This window comes from Schistocerca piceifrons, chromosome 8 (assembly GCF_021461385.2).
Source record: "Schistocerca piceifrons isolate TAMUIC-IGC-003096 chromosome 8, iqSchPice1.1, whole genome shotgun sequence".
NCBI lineage: Eukaryota > Metazoa > Arthropoda > Insecta > Orthoptera > Acrididae > Schistocerca > Schistocerca piceifrons.
The window spans coordinates 377762493-377786324 of record NC_060145.1 but is presented as its reverse complement, the minus strand read 5'-3'; the positions used below and the strand labels follow the sequence as shown (position 1 = coordinate 377786324).

At 42.5% G+C, this 23832-nt stretch overlaps 1 protein-coding gene across 1 annotated transcript in view; it reads right to left on the bottom strand.

Moving 5' to 3' along the window:
- The window catches only part of LOC124712358 (coiled-coil domain-containing protein 96-like), a 189823-nt gene that overhangs the window by 93569 nt on the left and 72422 nt on the right, over positions 1–23832 (bottom strand). Inside the window, exon 5 of the mRNA XM_047242653.1 lies at positions 9343–9576. Within this exon, the coding sequence (XP_047098609.1) occupies positions 9343–9576 (234 nt within the window). The remainder of the gene's footprint in view (positions 1–9342; positions 9577–23832) is intronic.

Genomic DNA, 23832 nt, shown 5'->3' with positions numbered 1-23832 from the left:
GCAGGTGCAGTTGCAATGATGTTACAGTGTGCTTGGTACATAATAGGACGATCCATCCACAAACGTTGAGGTATTTTATAGTGGTGGGTCAACAGAAACTTTGCATCTCATGAACAATCTTTCACCCAGATGTATGTATGCCCGCTCTGCCTCGTTGATACATTACGGTCGCAGTTTTTGTAGTTTATCGCTTTCGTTATCCTACCATGTAGTGTCACAGAGCCGAGTTTTTGGACTTCTTCACCTTATTGTTGTGCGTGGGTGCTGAATGAGAGCTTTAATCTGACCAAGGTACAAGATGACGTAAACAATTTAGCGTCAACTCTTTCGTATTCGACACCCAATATTATCCTTTTACAGTTTCGATTACAATAACAGTAGAACAGATCTATCTATCTTCGTAGCTCAATGACAAATTACAACATTCACAGGGTCTCTCAAACTTTTTGCGTCAAACTGAAATATGTGATAATGGGCCAACAACAGATTATATTGAGACAGGAAACCAATGGTCGGAAATGCATATTCATTGTGCTATGGACATGCGTAGCAAACATAGCATAACAACAGCGTAGCTCATAATAACCGTTCAGAGTAACAACTGCCAGTCTCAATGCATGCATGTCAACGGCGCATGAAGTTCTACCGCACTCTTTCAAAGATCCCTGGTGTTTGTCGTACCAAGAAACAGGCAACTTGGACCCTAGCAAGCAGTTCTTCATCATTTTCTACGGAAGTTTCGTACACCAATTTGCTTTCATTCTTGCTTTATGACCTGTCCAGTTCAACCGTCTCTTCTTTAATACATCTACGATGTTACAGTGTTTGTACAACTCTCTTTCTTCTTCATTTTTCCTTATCCTCTATTCCATGTTTTCTTCTTCATATACTACACCAAAAATTTTTCTTAGTATTTTTCTTTCAAATATCAACAGTTTCTCTTCATCTTTCTTTCTAAATGGTAATGCTTCACATCCGTGTAATGTTACTGGTGTAATGGCCGACTGACAGAAGCGGATTTTTAAGTTAGTACTAAGTGATCTTTCTGTATGTTTCTGATAAAACTAAAGAGTGTTTTGTTCATTGTTGCAGTCGGGCATCTACTTCCATACCCATTCGATTATTGTTACTAAACAGACTCCATAAGTCCTTTAAGCGGTCAACTGTTTTGAAAGTGAATCCATCTGCAGCTAAAGGTGCATAGCTTTGGTTGTTATTACTTAGGACCAGATATTCCGTCTTTTCTTCATTAATGTGTAATCCTGCTTTCTCAACAATTTTGTAATAATTTTGCATCATCTTGATTAATTCTGTTTTGAGACTGGTTATTAATGCTACATCAACTGCTTAGGCAAATCTAATAATGTTCATCTCCTGCATTTGGATCCCTTGTGGATTAGCTTTACGAAATTTGCTGTCGATCTTCTCTAAGACGAGGTGCCGGCCACTGTGGCCGAGCGGTACTAGGCGCTTCAGTCCGGAACCGCGCTGCTGCTACGGTCGCAGGTTCGAATCCTGCCTGGGGCATCGATGTGTGTGATGTCCTTAGGTTAGTTAGGTTTAAGTAGTTCTAAGTCTTGGGCACTGGTGACCTCATATGTTAAGTCCCACAGTGCTTAGAACCATTTGAACCATTTTTCTAAGACGAGGTTAAATAAAATAGGTGAAACGGCGCCTTCTTGTCTCAGTCCAGTGTACTCCTTATAATTTTCTTTTTCTCCTAGAGCTGTCTTGATATGGGGTGTCTTGATATGTATGTATGAGCATAACCATTCAATATTGCTATATATAACGATGGAGCTTCGGTTGAGAGCCCTGCAGAGTGCCGAGAGGAGACACCTCTACGTGAAGTCAGGATAGTTGTTGGGAACCTGTGTAGGAACATCTCCTTCCAGTCCAACGATGGAAGTTCTGGTGCTCGTAACATTAACATCGAATCGTGTAGAAGCCATTCCGTTTCGCGGACAAAAAGGGGTACAGTCTCTAGGAACTGTGGCAACGCATCTCGCAGGAAAACCAGGTAACGTGGACCAGTCAAATGGGGAGGCAGCAAATGAGGTCCTATTAGGTGATCTTGGTTAATTCTGTTCCAGTGTACGGCAGACACCCGACATCTTTGCGAGAGTGCGCCAGAACTGCACGTGCTGCTGCAGTACGTCCACTGAGACTGGCAGTCGTCGGCTTGAACAATCACTATGAGCCAGGTTCTTACGTGTTATACACTGTGTATATCCGTGCACAATAAATGTCCATTTCCGACCATTGGCTCCCTGTCTCAATATAATTGGTTGTGAGCCCACTACCACTAGTTCCAATTTGAGCCAAAAGGTTGAAAAATCCTGCACATGGCTTGCTTTGACATCTGCTATCAAGTCAATGAGTGACATTTTTGAGTAACCAACTTTCAACTCTTTTTAATCGGTTACATTCTAACACGTCCTCCCTTGCTCCTTGGCCTCCAAGGCACAATCAAGCCGCGACCCCCAAAGAACAATCGTTCACCTGCACATTCATAAAACGAGAACGCGCACAGCGGGATATCCCACATTTAACAGCTACGTAAGACGACGTTCTCAAATTGGAAGAACATATTTCGTCAGCCTAAGAGGACAAAAGTGTAACATGTTATCCCATAGGACCACATATTACCCTACAGTGTACAGATGACGTCCACCGGAACCCTAACGAGGACTATGCCTGCTGTCACGTTCCCCTGCAGTTCAGCATCGGGTTACGCACGTACGAATGCCCCACAAATCTGGATACTGCACGATTCGACCAGTCGGCCAAATGAGGCCCCTTTCAAATTCTGATAATGCTGATAACGCTGCCACACACCAGTATGCGGCTTCTCTGTGTCCTCCACAGCGATCACACAACATCTCACGCAGTTCTCGTTCCTTAATATAACCCACGAGTCCTAGAAACTGCATTAAATACAAACATGAGTAATGATCTCTGATGGCCGTTCTACCTGGCACACACATCTATAACTCTAATAATTTACATACCCGCCGTTGGCGTGTACATGCTTCAATTTTAATGTCAGGAAAAGTGTTTCGTTTTATTTTCAAAAACCATTCTTGCTTCAACATCTCAGTCACTACAAGAAGTAACAGGACTAAACATGCAACAAAATTACGTGCCCTCCTACATGGTATAATTTCCCGAAGCAATGGGCGTTTTACGCCCTACGCGACTCTACTTGTTGTATATGCTTGTTGGAAAACTTATTATAAAATTACAGATATTTAACAAACAGTACCGTAGCGGCAGGAAATTTTCATGTAAGTAGAGTGCATCAGTAAAGTTCTGTACGTGACCCGTTTGAAAAATTTAAGTTTATGTGATTTTATGGTGGGAAACTTAGGATTTGTACAGTGCACTGAAGTGACAAATGTCGTGGGATAGCGATATGCACTTATACATATAGCGATTGTGTCACATACGCAGGTATACAAGGCCAGTGCATTGGCAGAGCTGTCATATGTACTCAGGTGAGTCTTGTGAAAAGGCTTACGACGTGATTATGGACTCACAACAGGAATTAACAGACTTTGAATGCAGAATGATAGGTGGAGCTAGAGGCATGTAACATTCCATTACGGAATATTCTGGGATTCACAGCATCAAGAATGTGCCAAAAATACCAAATTTCAGGCATTATCCCTCACCACGGACAACGAAGTTGCTAATGGCCTTCACTTAACGACCAAGAGCAGCGTCGACTGCGTAGAGTTGTCAGTGATAACAGACAAGCAACACTGCGTGAAATAACTGCAGAGAAGAATGTGGGATGTACGACGAACGAATAGGTTAATACAGTGTGGCGAAATCTGGCGATAACAGGCTATGGCAGCAGGCGGCAACTTGAGTGTCTTGACCAACAGCACAACATCACCAGCAGCACCTCGCCTGGGCACGTGACCTTGTCGATTGGACACTAGACAACTATAAAACCATGGCCTCGTCAGATGAGTCCCAATTTCAGTTGGCAAGAGCAGATGGCAGGGTTCGAATGTGACGCAGATCCCACAAAGCCATGCATACAAGTTCTCAAAAATTTATGGTGCAAGCTCATAGTGGCTCCATAATGGTTTGGCCTTTGTTTACACGGAATGGATTGGGTCTTCTGGTCCAACTGAACCGATCACTGACTAAAAGTGGTTATGTTCGGCTAGCTGGAGACCGTTTTCAGCCATTCATGAACTCCATGTTCCCAAACAACGATGGAATTTTTATGGATAACCATGCGCCATATCACAGGCTCACAATTGTTCGTGATTGGTTTGAAGAACATTGGGAACAATTCGAGAGAATGATTTGGCCACCCAGATCGTCCAACAAGAATTCCATCGAACATTTATGAGACATAATCGAGAGGTCAGTTCGTGCACAAAATCCTGCACAGGCAACACTTTCGCAATTATGAACGGCCATGGAGACAGCATGGTTCAGTATTTCTGGACGGGACTCCCAAAGAATTGTTGAGTCGATGCCATACCAAGTTGTTGCACTACGCCAGATAAAAGGATGTCCGTCAAGATAATAGGAGGTACCTCTTAACTTTTGTCAGTGGGGATATATGTGCTTATTACGAAAGTTGTAACATGATTAATGACTGTTACTAAAGAAACTACGGCGGTACAAGCTTTTTCATACACACAGACAATATCAGAGAACTGTTGTTCATGACCTATTTTTTAAAAAATATAGTCTTCTATTTTTTATAGTTGGGGACTTACGATAGGGCAGTACATAGATACCGCTAAGCGTTACTAGAATCAACTCAATGTCCATTGGTGAAATAAGAACACCTGTATAAGGAGCTGACAAATGATGTAGGAAACCTACAAAACTGGACCTTGCACTGGCTCGTTTAACCACCCTATACAGATATCAACACAGCCGTGAAGTGTTCCCTTAGACGTACATCCACAGTGGGATGCGGCTGAGTTCTTCAGAGAAAGTTTTTGAGTGGAATACGATGAGAAGTTTTTCCCGCATGAAGTGTGTTATACCACATGTGGTAGAAAGCGCGCCCAACCTCAGGTGACTGACTTCTCGTTAGCCAGTGCTTCATCTTGGAGAATGCGTAGAGAAGCAGTTTTAGTACAGGAATGTGTGGCTGAATTGTTAGACATTTCATACCTGTACTTTGCGATTGTTTGAAATTTACAGATCAGTAGAGAGTCTATGTTGCAGCCTTGACTTTAAACATAATGAGCTCAAGTGCCCGTGAATTGGTTTCGGTTTACTATCAAAATTACAGTACTTCATGACATGAGGGTTCCTTTTGTGCTTGTTCAACAACGCGTTTTCCCTGTCAGTTGAAGTATAACCTACCCGCTCAAATAGCATAAGCGAACAACTAAAGATATAAAGAAAGATCAGTTTGACTAGATATAAACAATCGTCGCTTAAGAATGCTAATTAAAAGATAAATCATTGTCTGAGCATGAAAGTGACCTTGCAAGGAACGAAATATTTTCAGGCTTTTAACGCTACTTAAAAACTAAATTATTGTCTCTGAATGAAAATGTTCTAGTACGAAATGAAATATTTTCATACTCTTAATACGAGGGTCGCTCCGAAAGATGCACATAATTTTATTTTAAATCCATCTTTTATTCCTCATGTTTGAAAGTTTTATAGTGTGTAGATACATCCTTTAGGAACAATATTTTTATTTCTCCACATAATTTCCATCCCTCTCAACTGCCTTACGCCGTCTTGGAACCAGCGCCTGTATACCCGCACGGTAAAATTCTGGACCAACCTATTGGAGTCACTGTTTGGCAGCGTGAACAAGGGAGTCATCATCTTCAAACCTTGTTCCACGAAGAGAGTCTTTCAGTTTCCCAAAGAGATGATAGTCACATGGAGCCAGGTCAGGACTATAAGGCGGGTGTTTCAGTGTTATCCATCTGAGTTTTGTGATCGCTTCCATGGTTTTTTTACTGGCATGTGGCCGTGCATTGTCGTGCAACAGCAAAACATCCTGCTTTTGCCGATGTAGTCGAACACGACTCAGTCGAGGTTGAAGTTTCTTCCGCGTCGTCACATATGCATCAGAATTTATGGTGGTTCCACTTGGCATGATGTCCACAAGCAAGAGTCCTTCGGAATCGAAAACCACCGTCGCCATATCTTTTCCAGAAGAAGGTGTGGTTTTGAATTATTTTTTCTTGGGTGAATTTGCATGATGCCACTCCATTGATTGCCTCTTCGTCTCTGGTGAAAAATGATGGAGCCATGTTTCATCATCTGTCACAATTCTTTCAAGAAATTCATCTCCACCATTCTCGTACTGATCCAAAAGTTCGCTGCATACCGTTTTTCTTGTTTCTTTGTGAGCCACTGTCAACATCCTGGGAACCCACCTGGCACAAACCTTTCTAACGCCAACACTTTCAGTATTCTGCAAACACTTCCCTCCCCTATCCAACGTAGCGTGATAATTCATTCAATGTGATGCGTCTGTCAGCAGTCACCAATTCGTTAACTCTCTGCACATTGCCTGGAGTGTGAGCAGTACGAGGCCTACTGCTGCGAGGACAATCCTCAGTATTGCCATGCCCGCTTTCATCACGTTACCTGCTAGCCCACCGACTAAATGTACTGCGATCGACAGCAGCATCTCCATACACCTTTTTCAACCTCTTGTGGATGTTTCCCACTGTCTCGTTGCTTCTGACGAACGTCAGGTGTAGCAGCCATCTTGAAGACATGCTGTGACGGCGCCACTCACGGGAACATGTTGAACTAAGTTTGAAAACAAGCAGGAAGGATGTATCTACACACTGTAAAACTTTTACACATGCAGAATGAAAACTGTATTTTTACAAAAATAGTGTGCATTTCTTTTGGAGTGACCCTCGTACAAAGTCCAATACTAATATTGTAACTTCGTTTACAGTTATAGGTATTTGTGACGCTACTGAACTGTATTGTCTGTGCTTTCGATCTGTTTATGTATGTTGGACCGTATTTCAAACACAAATCATGTTTGTATTGACATAGTGCAGTTACTAACTATTGAGAGGTACGTACTAACATATATATACCTGACCAATAATATTTTACATGGGAACCTATATTCTATGAAGAGTTCTGCAAACTTAAAAATTTGTTGATCCGACACTTTTCATTCCAATTTCATGGGATAATAAAGGGGCAGGCGGCGTCACAAGCACAATTGCTAACAATGATTATCAGACTAATGAAGGTGGTGTAGATGAAACTGTTGCGCAGTCGAATGCAGTGTCTAGCAGGGAAGAGACGGTCTATCATAAGTATTGGTTGTGGATCTGTGGTTTGATTGAGTGGAGTGTCAAGCAGTGAGGGATCAGACTACCATAGGTACTGGACATGGATCTGCAACGTAGTATAATGTACACTACTGGCCATTAAAATTGCTACACCAAGAAGAAATGCAGATGATAAACGGGTATTCATTGGACAAATATATTATACTAGATCTGACATGTGATTATATTTTCACGCAATTTGGGTTCATAGATCCTGAGAAATCAGTACCCAGAACAACCACCTCTGGCCGTAATAACGGCCTTGATACGCCTGGGCATTGAGTCAAACAGAGCTTGGATGGCGTGTGCCTGTACAGCTGCCCATGCAACTTCAACACGATACCACAGTTCATCAAGAGTAGTGACTGGCGTATTGTGACGAGCCAGTTGATCGGAAACCATTGACCAGACGTTTTCAATTGGAGAATGTGCTAGCCAGGGCACCAGTTGAACACTTTCTGTATCCAGAAAGGCCCGTACAGGACCTACAACATACGGTCGTGGATTGTGGTGCTGAAATGTAGGGTTTCGCAGGGATCGAATGAAGGGTAGAGCTATGGGTCGTAACACATCTGAAATGTAATGTCCACTGTTCAAAGGGCCGTCAATGCAAGAGGAGACCGAGACGTAAAACCACTGGCACCCCATACCATCACGCCGGGTGATACGCCAGTATGGCGATGACGAATACACGCTTCCAATGTGTGTTCACCGCGATGTCGCCAAATATGGATGCGACCATCATGACGCTGTAAATAGAACCTGGATTCATCCGAAAAAATTACGTTTTGCCATTAGTGCACCCAGGTTCGTCGTTGAGTACACTACCGCAGGCGCTCCTGTCTGTGATGCAGCGTCAAGGATAACCGCAGCCATGGTCTCCGAGCTGATAGTCCATGCTGCTGCAAACGTCGTCGAACTGTTCGTGCAGATGGTTGTTGTCTTGCAAACGTCCCCATCTGTTGACTCGGGGATCGAAACGTGGCTGCACGATCCGTTACAGCCATGTGGATAAGATGCCTGTCATCTCGACTGCTGGTGATACGAGGCCGTTGGGATCCAGCCCGTCGTTCCGTACTACCCTCCTGAACCCTCCGATTCCATGTTTTTCTAACAGTCATCGGATCTCGACCAACGCGAGCAGCAATGTCACGATACGATAAACCGCAATCGCGAAGGGCTGCAATCCGACCTTTATCAAAGTCGGAAACGTGATGGTACGCGTTTCTGCTCATTAAACGAGGCATCACAACAACGTTTCACCAGGCAACGCCGGTCAACTGCTGCTTGTGTATGAGAAATCGGTTGGAAACATGTCAACACGTTGTAAGTGTCGCCACCGGCGCCAACGTTGTGTGAATGCTCTGAAAAGCTAATCATTTACATATCACAGCATTTTCTCCCTGCCGGTTAAATTTCGCGTCTGTAGCACGCCATCTTCGTGGTGTAGCAATTTTAATGGCCAGTAGTGAAGCATGTAGCAGTAATGGTCTAGGCTTCAAAAGGTTCTGGATGTGAACCTGCTGTGCACAGGTGTGTAATGGCTAATAATGAGTGGTCGGACTTTGAACAGCAATGGATGTTAACGTGCTATGCAGGGGACTTTGATAGCTAACAGGGAGAGGTCTAGTTCTCAAGAGGCCAGGAATGTGAACGTGCTGTGATGTTCAGTGTAGTAGCTGGGAGCGAGCAGTCAGACTTACGAAGGCGTGAATGTGGTATATGAAGAGAATGAAACAGGTACCAGTGAGGTTCAGATGTAACAGAGTTAGTGGTTGTCATCCTGCCATGCAGTGGAGTGTAGTGCCTAGCAGTGAGGTGTCAGGCATACGGTGGTAGCGTACATGGTCCTGCCATGCAGTGGTATGTGGAGATTAACAGCGAGAGAGTAGTGTTCCAGTGGTAATAGATGTGAACTAGTTGTGTAGGGGAGTCTAGTAGCTACCAGTGAGTTGTCACGTTTTTAGAGGCACTGCCTGTCTGCCTGCTGTGCAGAAGAATGTAGTGAGAGAAGGCGAGGAGCTGGACTTACGGAGACCGAGGATGCGTGGGTTTTGGCCTTCGGGCGGCGCTGCATGCACCGCAGCACCTTGGAATGCAGCAGCATGTTCATGATGCGCAGCCGCTGACCCTCGTCATACAACGCGTCGAATTCCTCCAGCAGCAGCTGCCGCCTCGCCCACGCCTCCTGCACACTCTTTGACTCCGCCTCTTCCTCTTCCAGCACCTTTTCCTCCAAACTCCCCTCAGGAGACACGATCTCTTCCTGATAACACAGTACATCACTCTTAAATTACAACTGAATCATAAAGAGGGTGTCTTTAAGCTTAAGCGAAAATTACATATATGGATGAGGATCATAAACCGAATATTTTCGGATGTTCTTTTTTTTTAGCTTCAGCCCAAAGACTGCTTTGATGCGGCTCTCCATACTACTCTAACATGTGCAATCCTGTTCATCTCTGAATGATTACTGCAACATCCACTTTAACCTGCTTACAGTACTCTTCTCTTGGTATCTCTTTGCAATTTTTATCTCCCCCCCACCCACCACCCCCTACATACCCTTCCCATACTATACTACTGGCTATTACTACACCACGAAGATGATGTGCTACAGACGCGAAATTTAACCGACAAGAAGAATATGCTTTGATATGCAAATGATTAGCTTTTCAGAGCGCTGGTGGCGACACCTACAACGTGCTGACATGAGGAAAGTTTCTAACCGATTTCTCATACACAAACAGCAGTGGAACGGCGTTGCCTGGTGAAACGTTGTTGTGATGCCTCGTGTAAGGATGTGAAATGCGTACCATCACGTTTCCGACTTTGATAAAGGTCGGATTGTAGCCTATCGCGATTGCGGTTTATCGTATCGCGACATTGCTGCTCGCGTTGGTCGAGATCAAATGACTGTTAGCAGAACATGGAATCGGTGGGTTCAGGAGGGTAATACGGAACGCCGTGCTGGATCCCAACGGCCTCCTATCACTAGCAGTAGAGATGACAGGCATCTTATCCGCATGACTGTAACGGGCCGTGCAGCCACGTCTCTATCCCTGAGTCAACAGGTGGGGACGTTTTCAAGACAACAACCATCTGCACGAACAGTTCGACGACGTTTGCAGCAGCATGGACTATCAGCTCGGAGACCATGGCTGCAGTTACCCTTGACGCTGCACCACAGACAGGAACGCCTGCGATGGTGTACTCAACGACGAACCTGGGTGCACGAATGGCAAAATGTCATTTTTTCGGATGAATCCAGGTTCTGTTTACATCATCATGATGTTCGCATCTGTGTTTGGCGACATCGCGGTGAACGCACATTGGAAGCGTGTATTCGTCATCGCCATACTGGCGTATCACCCGGCGTCATGGTATGGGGTGCCATTGGTTACACGTCTCTGTCACCTCTTTTTCGCATTGACGGCACTTTGAACAGTGGACGTTACAGTTCAGATGCGCTACGACCCGTGGCTTTACCCTTCATTCGATCCCTGCGAAACCCTACATTTCAGCAGGGTAATGCACGACCGCATGTTGCGGATCCTGTACGGGACTTTCTGGATACGGAAAATGTTCGACTGCTGCCCTGGCCAGTACATTCTGTAGATCTCTCACCAATTGTAAACGTCTGGTCAATGGTGGCCGAGCAACTGGCTGGTCACAATACGCCAGTCACTACTCTTCATGAACTGTGGTATCGTGTTGAAACTGAATGGGCAGCTGCACCTGTACACGCCATCCAAGCTCAGTTTGACTCAATGCCCAGGCGTATCAAGGCCTTATTACGGCCAGAGGTGATTGTTCTGGGTACTGATTTTTCAGCACCTAAATTGCGTGAAAATATAATCACATGTCAGTTCTAATATAGTTGTCCAATGAATACCCGTTTATCATCTGCATTTCTTCTTAGTGTAGCAATTTTAATGGCCAGTAGTTTAATTTGACGATTCCTTCGTTTCCCAAAAGGTGTCATATAAAACGATCTACTCTTGTATCAAGTTGTTACCATTTTTATTCAATTTGTTATCGTTTTGACGTAATTTGTTACTGTTTTGATGCAATTTGTTACAATTTTTGGCGAATTTGTTACAGTTTTGGAGCAGTTTCTCACAATGCAGTGAACCTGGTTACAGTTTCTGGGGGCAGTTTGTTACAATTTTGCTTTACATATAAATCTATGAGGTTAAATGTCATGTAGTCTCCGCTGTGTCGTACATGAATTGTTCCATTTCCTCATCATATTCGTGATTAATGTAAATCACTTAAAGTCTAAACTCATTCAAAATATTTCAGAGTAGCCTTCATAAAATCACACTCCCCGCAAACTTGGATAAATCTATATACAACAATTGTCAGAAATATTTCAGTTTTACTACAGTTGACCTTGTTTCAATGTCCTACAAACTTGCAGATTTGAAGAATATCCCGCAAGCGTACATGTGCAATTGTTCCGTCACATCTGCTGACATTTTATATTGTGATCAATAGAACAGCTCGTGCACAAGCAACATTTTAACTGTCTGTGGTATATGATTAAAATTGTTTTGCAGTGCTTCAAGAGGCACTATAGTTGATGTAGTTAAGAATTCGTGTGATCTGAATGCATGTGGAGTGTTATTGGACATTAGCTCTTCACCCGCAATTCAAGGGAATTGTATAAACATATACACCTCTGAAAACCTGAAAAGACTCATCATTTGGAATTTAGTGAAAATCATAACAGAAAACCCTTGAATTGTGTGAACATATGATGTCACATCCTCTAAAAACTTGGAAAGACTCGTCATTGGGAGTTCAGTGTAAGTCATAACAGCAGACACTTGATATCGGCACCATTCAGAACCTTGGTCGGCAAAAGACTTACTGCACAAACAGTCTCATTGAAGGAATCACAGCTGCATTCGTTGGAAATTATTTAGAAATCCCATGTAAACATCGTACAGTACTACTGGAGTTATAGGTATTTCTACTGCAGACCAAAGCAGCTAAGACTGGTGTTTGTTAGAAGTGTCATGTGGAACTCTTAGTTTCCTAGTTGTGGTCCTCTGTCGTATCTGATATACTTGCAAGTATCTTGTGTATAAACCAAGTCGTTCAGTTTTATACCTGTAGCTACACTAAATTAATGACATGAACTGGTGAGAGTCTGTCAGTGCTACATGCATATTCCTCTTCCAACTTGCTTGGCAGTTATTTTGTGTGTGTGTGTGTGTGTGTGTGTGTGAGAGAGAGAGAGAGAGAGAGAGAGAGCGAAAGGTTATCAATTGCTTTCCTCTTGTTTGCAAAGATAGTGTAATATCAGGAGCATACAGTTAGGTTTGTACCACAAACGCCGATGCCTTGCATTTTTCTATTTCCATCAAACAATTTTCTTTCACAACATTTGTCAGACAGATTTGTACTGATGACAGTCATTGTCTAGTAAGCATAAACAATGGCAAACTGTGAAATGCTAGCGTCTTGCCACAAGCACTGGTTAAAATCAAAAGATGGTTTGAAATATGCATACACTGCGTACAGTTTCATACATGAGATGCAGCGCTTATGGGTAGGAGACTTTAAAGTTGTTTCCGTCAAGTTACAGACTGTGATCTTAGAAATACTAAATGACAGAAATTATGAACAGCACATCTCCATCCCAATGTTTCCACTGTCCTAAGAAAGGCAATACCACAGATCTGCTCTCATGACGTCTTTCTGTAAAGTATCTAAGCTCATCTTAGTTATGATGACATTGAGATCCATGACTCACACACATCTATCTAATGTTCAACCTCGAAATCAGTAACATTACAATTCCACTGGAGATGTTAGGACATCCTATGTACAATGTAAAACACACTTTATCTGAGGAATTGCTTATAAAATACTAACCCAGCTTGAATACTAGATCGCTTTCTGTTTATAGGAACATTGACTCAGGTCTAACCTACCACTGACATCAATGAATTAGTGAAATTATCGTATTAACCCAAGATCCTCTGATATGTGATTCACTTGAACACTGATGGTTCTTTTCAGTTGCAGCACTGAGATTTCACCCATCACCACCAAAATAAGTGGAACTCTACACAGAAAAAAACATTAATAGGTTTAAGTATGTCAGGTGCTGGAAAAAGATTTCCTACATTGTAATATTATTAGTGTCGTATTTCTGATGATTATGAGACAGGAAACAGCTCCCACAAACCTTATAGAGGTGTAACATTGGTGCATTTCTGTTACCACATCCCTCACAACAGAAAATGTGAATTATTGTGCTACCTGTGACAACTGTGTGTTCTGTAATCTTTCACATTAATGTTTTACGAAAAGAGTGTTGACATTCCCAGGCACGCTGTAGCCCCCTTCCTATCAATGTGTGGTCATAATGGATTTGTTAGTTCATGCATCACAATATCACACTGCTCAGTTCTAAAATTAACATGAATATCGCCATAAGAAACTGTCTGTGTAAGAGCCTGTTGGATTGCACTGCATGTCTAAACAACTCAACGAAGATATCTCACTATTACTGTGCTGGGTGAATGCTGGAGGAGACAGGGATGAGAAGCATTGGCTGCAGTCGCTGCAGCTGAGGAAATCCAGCTCACAGCAAAAAACGATACTGTACAGTTCTAAAATACTAAATCATTTAACTGGCTATGCCCATATGGAATAATACGAGACTGACAATAGTTGAGGGTGTGGCATCAGTCTTTCCAAACCCATATAGTGCAGGTAAAAGCTGGACTACTTCACAGGGCCATCTTGGAGTTGTAGGCAGCAGGAGTGTTTAGTGTTCAATTCTGAGTACAGCTCTGCTGTGGTAGTACATTGGGTTCATACTAGAATCTGCTTGAGCACACTAATGGGTCACTGTACATGGATGTTGCTATCCTGCTGACATCTCTCGACACACAGTGTGGTATAGTGGCTGTTTTCCATCAGACCCAGCCATCGAGAGGTACCCAATGCGCACTGTCACCTCAAAAGTGACTGTGGCATTGGGGGCAGTAGAGGCATATGTGGATTCCCAAAGGATAATTCCAGTGTGGTATTTGTTTAACTAATAAAGATGTAAGTGCATACCTCTCCCAGCCGCTGGCCGAAGTGGCCGAGCGGTTCTAGGCGCTATAGTCGCAGGTTCGAATCCTGCCTCGGGCATGGATGTGTGTGATGTCCTTAGGTTTAACTAGTTCTAAGTTCTAGGGGACTGATGACCTCAGAAGTTAAGTCCCATAGTGCTCAGAGCCATTTGAACCTCTTCCAGTCCTGTGATACCTCTTACAATAGTGACCATTCATGAGATATACAATTTTAAGAAAAGTCAGCTCTTTCATTCCAAACTCACAGTGACCATTATGTAAACTCTGATGTCAGAGGAGTAAGGGGTAATTTTTTAAACATAGCACAAGTAAACTTCAACTTAAGGCTAGTTAACTGTAACATAATAATAAAACCAATGACTGTTCAATTTTCCTGCAACTTAAACTTAGGATGGTCCAATATACACAGGCTGCCAATTTAAATCGCCATCCTGAATTCTGATGTCATAAAGGCTTGCCCAGCAAGCCAAGTTCACCATCTTGAATATCCATTTTGGACTGTGATGTCATATAGCTTGACCCAATATCCTAGGTCAGCCATACATAGCCATCTTGGATTCTGACACCATAAAACTTTTCCTGAATTTTACACTGAAAAAATAATGAACGATTTTGGATTTCCCACCAGTTTATACTCCACTTCTTCTGCGATGTCAAAGGGGTGGGGGAGAATCCCTTTAGTGTAATTGGGTCAATTTACCACCATTTTTGAGTATCCTGGCATTTTTTGAATTTACTGCAATTTTATCCATAGAGCTACTGCTTTATGTCAGAGAGGTGGAGTAAATTTGGCTCTGTAGCATACTGGCAACGATGATATCAGAAGGGGAGGTAGAACCTGGCAACAATAGAAGATGGTCCAGAACTGTTGCAGCCACACTACTCTCACTGTCTGTTGAAACAGAAGGTAGGTCATCTTCTGAACTAACCTTTATTCTCGTGTATGCACTGCTTGTTGGACAGTTCTCTCACCTGAGCAAAAAGCCGTGTGTCGTCTGACTGTGCCTCACAGATAGTCTAGTGTTATATGAAGATGGTATCTGTTCTTTCGGACATGTCTGAAGGAACAGATACCATTGGTGACCATGCAGCTCTCTTAGAATGAAATGATAATTAAATCAAGGCACTAAGCTGTCGAGAGGCGTTGATATACATCAACGGGGACAGTTGAAAATGTGTGCCCGACCGGGACTCGAACCCGGTATCTCCTGCTTACATGGCAGACACTGTATCCATCTGCGCCACCGAGGACACAGATGATAGTGCGACTGCAGGGATTTATCCATTGCACGTTCCCCGTGACACCCACATTCGCAACTTAATGTCCACACACTACATTCGTAGTGCCCCTGCCCACTACACTCATTACTCGTCGCAGACAATCTTACTGAGTCCCGTAAGAGTTCGGACAATGCGTGTGCATCCAGCACAGAGGAAGGAGGTCAATGGCCGGTTAGCCTTAACTACAAATGTAGTGTGTGGACATTAAGTTGGGAATGTGGGTCACACAGGCAGCGTGCAGGGGAAAAATCCCTGCAGTCGCACTATCCTCTGTGCCCTCGGTGGCCCAGATGGATAGTGTGTCTGCCATGTAAGCAGGAGATCCCGGGTTCGAGTCCCGGTCGGGGCACACATTTTCAACTGCCCGCGTTGATGTATATCAACGCCTGTCGACAGCTTAGGGTTTTGATTTAGTTATTATTTCAGGCTAGTGTTAAGCTGACCTACACTTAATGACACAAAGGATGTACGGAGTGGATGAATTAAACAACCGCAGATTATTATCTGTCAGTTCCAGGCAATTTTCTTCCCAGTGATAAATGACCCTACACTGAGAATACAACATGCAGGAAGACAGAAAATTAAACTATGGTGGTTCTTTGGCTATCATTTCCACTAATTAATTTGCCTAAATTCCCATGTGCCCTGGTACTATGTAGAATGATCCTTCTTTACATTTACATGTTCTACATTTGTCCTTCATCACGAGCAGACGTCACGCTAGGCAGAACTTGAGGAGCAGCGTGAGCGGTCGTTTGACGCCGCTGAGGTAGGAGAACAAAAGAAGGAAGAAGAGGATCGTTGACCTGTAAGTACAATGCACTGAGAATGTCTACAGATGTATGATGATGCACTTGAGATATGACTGACAGAATTTCTGATGTTGAGCGGTGATTGGTGGAAAAAATTGTATGAGGGTAAATGACGTTTTAGGTTCTCAGTACAATGTTTTGTCTAATGTGATGTACGCCAGGGTCTTACAAGGGAAATTCGTGAATGTGTCATTACTGAATTCAATGGGACAGCTGATTACAAAAACACAATGGGGGATCACCAAAGTCACTGTCACCAAAGCAGAATTGGGAATGCGTAATGTGTGTGTTTAACAACTTCCCTTTCAAGGCCGGAAATGAGGACATACGTACGATTTTAGCAGCTTACAGAATAATGTGCGAAATCACCAACAAGAAATGGCAAAAGAAAAATATTTCAATGTGGTTAATGGGTGCGAGTCGTGCTGATGTTATAATTAGTTGCACACATACCCAATATGCGAGTGGTGAACAAGTCAATTTGGCTCAAAATCGGTTAGAAAGCTACTCCAATATCACAGACCTCAAGTCAAGTAAATGATGGTCACTCTCGTTTTAAGCAGGGACATAGGATAAACACAAAGTTATTCGAGACGTACAGGCATGTGGACGTAAGTCCACTTATGCCTTCAAGTACAGACAAAGATTCATCGGGTTTATCAATTTGTGCTACCTATTACTTACATAAAGTTCAAAATCGTACAACAGCTGACGGCCAATATACATCTCGCAATTATACTGAAACTCCCGCGACAACCAATGATTGAAAAATACTCAAATAAGAATTCGGACAAAACATTTGTGCCACATGATCAGCATCTGTTTTTGCAACAATAACGTCATCCGGAAATGTATTTAAAAAAAACACTGAGTGGATCAGAGGAAACACATGTTTTATTCAGAAACAAGTGTTTTTCACTACTGATTAACATTTGTGCCACATGACCAGCATCTGTTTTTGCAACAATATCGTCATCTGGAAATGTATTTAAAAAAAAACACTAAGTGGATCAGAGGAAACACATGTTTTATTCAGAAACAAGTGTTTTTCACTGCTGATTAACTTCTGCTGTTTTATTTATAAACAAAATTTTATATTAATAATTATGTATTTTTATTGCACTTCTGAAATCGAAATAAATTAATTACTTTCCCAAAATAATATCATTAAGTTGACATCCTTCGTATTGGACTCAAGTTCGCAGCCTCTTCTCATAGCTTTGCACGGCCTTCTCTACCTTTTCGTTCGACACAGATTCAATTTCTTGAGGAATGATAATTTTGAGGTTATCTATTGAGTGGGGCTTTTTCACACATACAATTGATTTCTTCAGACTGACCCACAGAAAGAAGTCAGAAACCGATACATTGGGACAGCATCCAGGTCAAGAAACATCGCCGAAACACGAAATGACATTTCCAGTAAACAGTTCTCGAAACGATTCCATGGATACTCTCGCCGTGTTAGCTGTGTCACTATCCTATTAGAACCACATTTATGTCACGTTCATGTGACTTTCCAATTGACGACGCAAAGAACTCTTTACCTTTTACACGAAGCGCACTAACGCCATATCGAGTAACTAAAGTTTCTCGTCTTCAAAAAAGTAAAGACCAACGACCCCTATCTTGGAGACACTGCACATCACTGTTACTTTCGAGCTGTGGAGAGGTTTCTGGTATTGTTCACATTGGTTCTGATGCCCTGTGACGACAGTTGTATACATTAACGTGCCCATCAAAATGGAAATGGGTTTTGTCTCTCATCATTATTAGAGTGTCTGCGTCTCCTGTAAAAGTGCTGTCCATTATACCGTAAATTTTTTGGGGTGGAACTAAATTCCTTTGATTTATCTTATGGATGATTCTTATTTTCCATGGCTGAAATTTGAGATCGTTATGTAACATGCTTGAGGGGAATGGAAGTGTTACAGCCTGTCGCCAAGAAGACTGTTTCGGATTTGCAAGAACCACCCCTCTCACTCAGTTTATGTTTTCCGGCGTTACAGCTGAATGGGGAAGACCAGGTCTTTCCATTTTTTTTTCTTTTTTCCATCACAGATACAGTACTTCCAAATGCCTCAAACTAACAGTACGCTGTTTCAATCTCGGACTGCACATCAACGTTCGACATTAAAATTTCCACGTGAAAGCCGTTGAACCGTGAATCTCTATCTATAAATAATTACATCTGTAAAAAAACTGCTCGACAACGAACACGTGATGCTCTACGTTTCAACGCTTCGTACTGACTGAATCTGCGTTGTCGAGGCCGTCCCCCATACGTCGCCCAAGGTCAGTACCCCCATACTCCACTGAATACTAGCAGCTTAAAGAACATACGTTTCCTTCGTTCAATCTTACATAATGCCTCTCATACAATAGATGTCACAAGTATTTTGCAACCAGACATCAAATTATTTCCTCTCCAAAGCATGAGGCTTACACTCCCATAGTGCTCAGATCAAATTATTTCCTCTCCAAAGCATGAGGCTTATACTCCCATAGTGCTCAGAGCCATGAGGCTTATATGTACTTGGATAGCGGGGCACCAAACCCATCACATCACCAAACGTGAGAATTCAGATGCACGGGATTTCTTCAAATACTTACGAGACTAATACAGGGTGTCCGAAAAGACTATCCCTGATTTCATAAATTGGTAACCCAGGCTAGAAGTAAGATACAAATATGAAACTTGTGTCGAATTGTTAACACGGGGATGTATTTGTTTTTTGAGTCTGTTTAATTGTCTTCTATCTTCCGGGTTGCGTGTTTTGAGCCATCGGCGTCTAGCTGCGTTTTTGAGGTACTCGAGATCTTGTATAAGTGGTGGCAGAGTGTGAACGTTTGTTTCAGGAAATATGTTTGTTGTAGATGCTTTCTTATAGGCTGTTTTAATTTTGTCTGTTAGAGAGCCGATGGCTTCTTCTATTTTTTGAGTAGTTGTTAGGTCTAGTGTGGGACGAATGTTATTATTTAGCCATCTCTGGAATTGGTCCCAATTTATTGTGGTTCTGTGTCGTGGGTGAGGCGGTTCTATTGCGTTACCGATGTGGCCGATTACAGGTAGATGGTCGGAGGTGAGATCTTGAAAGGTTCGGAGATGCAGGTCGGGATCGAGGTTCTTGGTTATGCAGATATCTAGGACGTCCGGTTGGTGGCGGTGATTGAATGGTATGTGGGTAATATCTTCAGGAGCGGAAATTGCAGCATTCAGTCGTCCTTGTAGGTTATATAGTGTGTTTCCGCGTGCATTGTTACGTCGGGCATTCCACGTGGTGTTTCTTGCATTTAAGTCGCTGGCCAGTAAGATTTTGTTGTTGTTATCAAATATTTGTAGCAAGTCGTTTTCTTCGAATATTGCTCTGGGGCTGAGGTATGCAGCCACCAGGGTTATTTTTCCTTGTACTGGTTCTATTTTTACTATTGTGGCTTCTAATGATGTCATTTGTGGCGTAATTTCAGGATTGTGTCGTATATGTGAGCGAATGAAGATGGCCGTTCCGCATCCCTGCCGGTTGGTTCGGTCTGTTCGGTGGCATACCATATTCCTGAGTTTAAAAGATTATGTTGGACGTAAATGTGTTTCAGTAACAAATAGTATGTCGATCTTGTTTTCTTCTACGAATTCATTTAATAGGTCTTTTTTGTTGTGTAATCCTGAGGCGTTAAAGACAAAAAATCGTAGGTTTTGTTTCCTGGTAGGTCTAATTTCCATTGTCGGTACCAAAGAATTTCATTACTCCACCGACAATTGCCATTATTTTTGATAGCATGTCTGGTGCAGTCATAAATTGCTGAAATGTGGTGGTGATGATTGATATGATGTTCGTCCACTGTGTGTTTTGCCAGAAGTTTTTAATACGGTTCAGGAAGTCGAGGAAGGAAGCAGGTCCAGTTGTTTGGTTTGAGGTTGAATTTGGTGCCTGTTGTGTCTGGGTACTTGAGGGTGATTCCTGATTTGTCTGGAGATTTACCCATGTTTTGCGTCCTCTGCGGCTGGCTTCAGCTGGAGTTGGCATTGGTGTGTTCTGTATGGCTGGTTGAATTGTTGCTACTGCTGGAGTGGTGGTTCTTGGTCGTTGGGCTTGGTAAATGCGTATTGCTTTCTGGAATTCTTCGCAGTCGCGAAAGGACGCGGGGTGGCCATCTTGTTTGCAGTTTACACAGTGTGATGTAGCATTTACTGGTAGGCTGCATTCTCTTGCTCTATGGGCGCCACCGCAGCGGACGCAGCGAGTCGGCATAGAACAATAGTTTGCGGTGTGAAAGAAACCCTGACACTTTTTACATTGTGGTGGACCGTCTTTATTTTGATAAGATTCAATTGTCTCCTTTGTGTCAAGGATGTAGCGGACGTGGTAAATGGCGTCGTTTTCTGGTTTTTTGTCAAGTGTTACGCAGAAGACATCCATGGGTCTTAATGGTTTTGTATTATTGTCTCTTTTCTTGTATTGGTGAACGTTTCTTGGCTTGAAGTTGAGGTATCGTAAGTCTTTGTCTACTTCTGCTTCTGTGACTGTTTCTGGTAAACCTTTTATCACTACTTTTAGGTGTCTTTCACTTTGTGGTTGATGAGTAAAATTGCAAATGTTGTGGTGATGAAAGACGTCGAGTGCTGTCCGTTGGTCTTTCATTGAGTCAAAGTGATATTTGATAGTGTCTCCTTTATAGATAGCCTGTATTGGTCCTTCCATGTGCTTTTTAAATGCTGCGTTGAGCGTTAGGTAGTGGCCTTTGTATTGGATAGTAATGGGCGGGATCCTTGGTTTCTTTGGGATGGCTTGAGGTGCGTTTGATGATGATGGAGTTGGTTGGGTTGCAGTTGCTGGATTTCTGGTACTATTGCTTCGTTGTGTTGGAGGTGAGAGAGGTTCAAATCGGTTTTCTGTTTGAATGGTGAATTGTTTGTGCGGTGCTGTGTCGTCTTCAGTGTTCTTCCGTTTTGCTGTTTTCCGTGGGGGAGGAGTTTGGAAATCCCCTTCCCCATAGTCTTGTTCCATCTCTTCTTGCTCAGATGACTCATTTCTGTGAAATGTTGTCATCGTCGTATGTTTGATTTGTGTCTTCATTGGTCGAGTTTTGCTCTGTGTCCTGTCGTGGTGCGCCGTGATTAGTTGGTTGGTTTTGGCGGGAAGTCGCCATGTTGTTGTCTTGTGCCTGTTGTAGCTTCTGGATTTGTTGTCTGAGTGCATGTTCGACATCTGTTTCCTGTGTGTTGGTGGTGTTTGGCTCAGCTCAGCCCTATTGCTAGTTCTTTGCCTGGAAGGCCGCGGACGTACAGCTCGCGGGGGGCCGGCCTGCTCTCGGTCGGGCCCCTGCGTCTGAGGCTCTGGGTCTTCATCGTTCTCTTCGCTATCCATCCTATCCCAGCTATTCTGGGGAGGCTCTCCTATTTCGCTCTGTCAACCTATCGACACGACAATTCTGCAATATGTTCACAACGGTGCGACGTAAAAACGCCGCCCCTTTGTGACCGTCACACAGCTTGCGCTGCTCGGCGCCCGATCACGCTCTCCTGACATAACCCCATTAGACTTCTTTTTATGGGGTTATGTCAAGGACGAGGTCTATCGAACACGTGTACCAGATCTTCAAACCCTGCGGCAACGGATAACCACAGTCGTTGAATCGATCCCTCCAGTGATGTTGGCTAATGTGTGGACGGAAATTGAATATCGCCTAGATGTGCTACGTGCTACCAAGGGTGCTCATGTGGAAGTTTATTGATCTGTCAAAAATACTTTGATAGTTTGTAAATAATTAGACACCAGTTTCATATTTGTATCTTACTTCTAGCCTGAGTTATCAATTTATGTAATCAGAGAAAGACTTTTCGAACACCCTGTATTGGTGACTTCACAAGCTTCAATAAATTACAAATTTCGTCATTTTTTCAGTACTATTTAAATGTAGTATTGTAAAGGTAGACACTAATGATGCATAAGTGTTACACACAAGCCGTTTTAGAGGCAGGGATGGCGGATATCGCTGAAACAATCGGTTTTCGGATATATAGTTTTTTTACGCCAGTTTAACCTGGTTGTTAAAACTGCTCGAAGTAACTAGTTTCTGTAATTACCGATTTTCAGTATTCTGTTCCCATTATTTCCTGTAATAAACGGAGAAATCGAACAAAGAAAAATAGTAAGTGGTTGAAGACTAGAAAGAATTTACCAGTACCCTCGTATTGATTATAATTACTTGAAACTCGGTTCCAAAATCATGCTGTAACCAGGGATCATATCAGTATTTGGCCATTATGAATAGTCAGTGCTAAAGGGTGAAAACTTAGGTTGAAGGAATCTATTGTTGCTGTTAATTTGTCCGTTTTCAAGGGTTACAAGCAGATAAAGGCATATTATGTGGACAAAGGCATCAGATCACCTTCTTTTTATTGTTCATTATGAATGAATAGTTAAGTTTTAAGTTTATTATTGTTATCATAATTTCCTTCCTCTTTCATTGTTTCACAGAAATGGTAGACAAATATTGATTCTTTTACAGCAAATGATGCGCGGTAATTCACTGTTACGTCACTTCGTTGAAATATCCCCAGACTAGGATTGGTGCCATTCTGCAGCACAACGATGTCCGGCCACGACAGCGAGAAACTACCATATAGACCAGGTGGGGGCAACTACAGAAAATATTTCAAAATAACTCAAATTTTTAGTATAATAATTACTTCTCTTTTAATAAAAGTTAATTTAAAAATGAAAAATTTTAGCACCGTTGCTATGGCCAATTAACATTTCGTTTTTTTACCCGGATATTTAGTAAACAATAAAAAAAACCATGCTATAACCGAGACCAAACAAATACCGAAAAACCGGTTACTCAGGACCAAAATACCAGTAACAGTTTTAACCGGTGGATTTTCCTCATACCTAATTAAGAGGTCGACACAACTTCAGATAAAGGACTACGAGGTTCAAGACTAAGCAAGGTCTAATTACAATAAAGGTTAATATCACACATCATATACCTTATAAGTAAGCATCGCCTTTAAATAGCACGAGCCGAAAAATTTAAACAAAATAGCTTACTTACAAAACAAGTTCTAGCTGAAACCTACATCTGGTTAAGAAAGAATTGATTTTATTTCAAGGTCTTTATTTTAACGTTCTTCTTTTCTTTATTATTTCGAACAGTGGCTAGCCTTATTTTGACCAAAATGCATAGAAAGTGTCTGAATAGTACAGTGTCAGCAGGTGGATGTAAAGGTCGATCCCTGGTCAGTCCCAGAACTTTTATCCACCTCTGGCAACATATGTCAAGATGAAAAAAGGCGAGTGCATTCTGATTCGGTGCCCATTATGACCT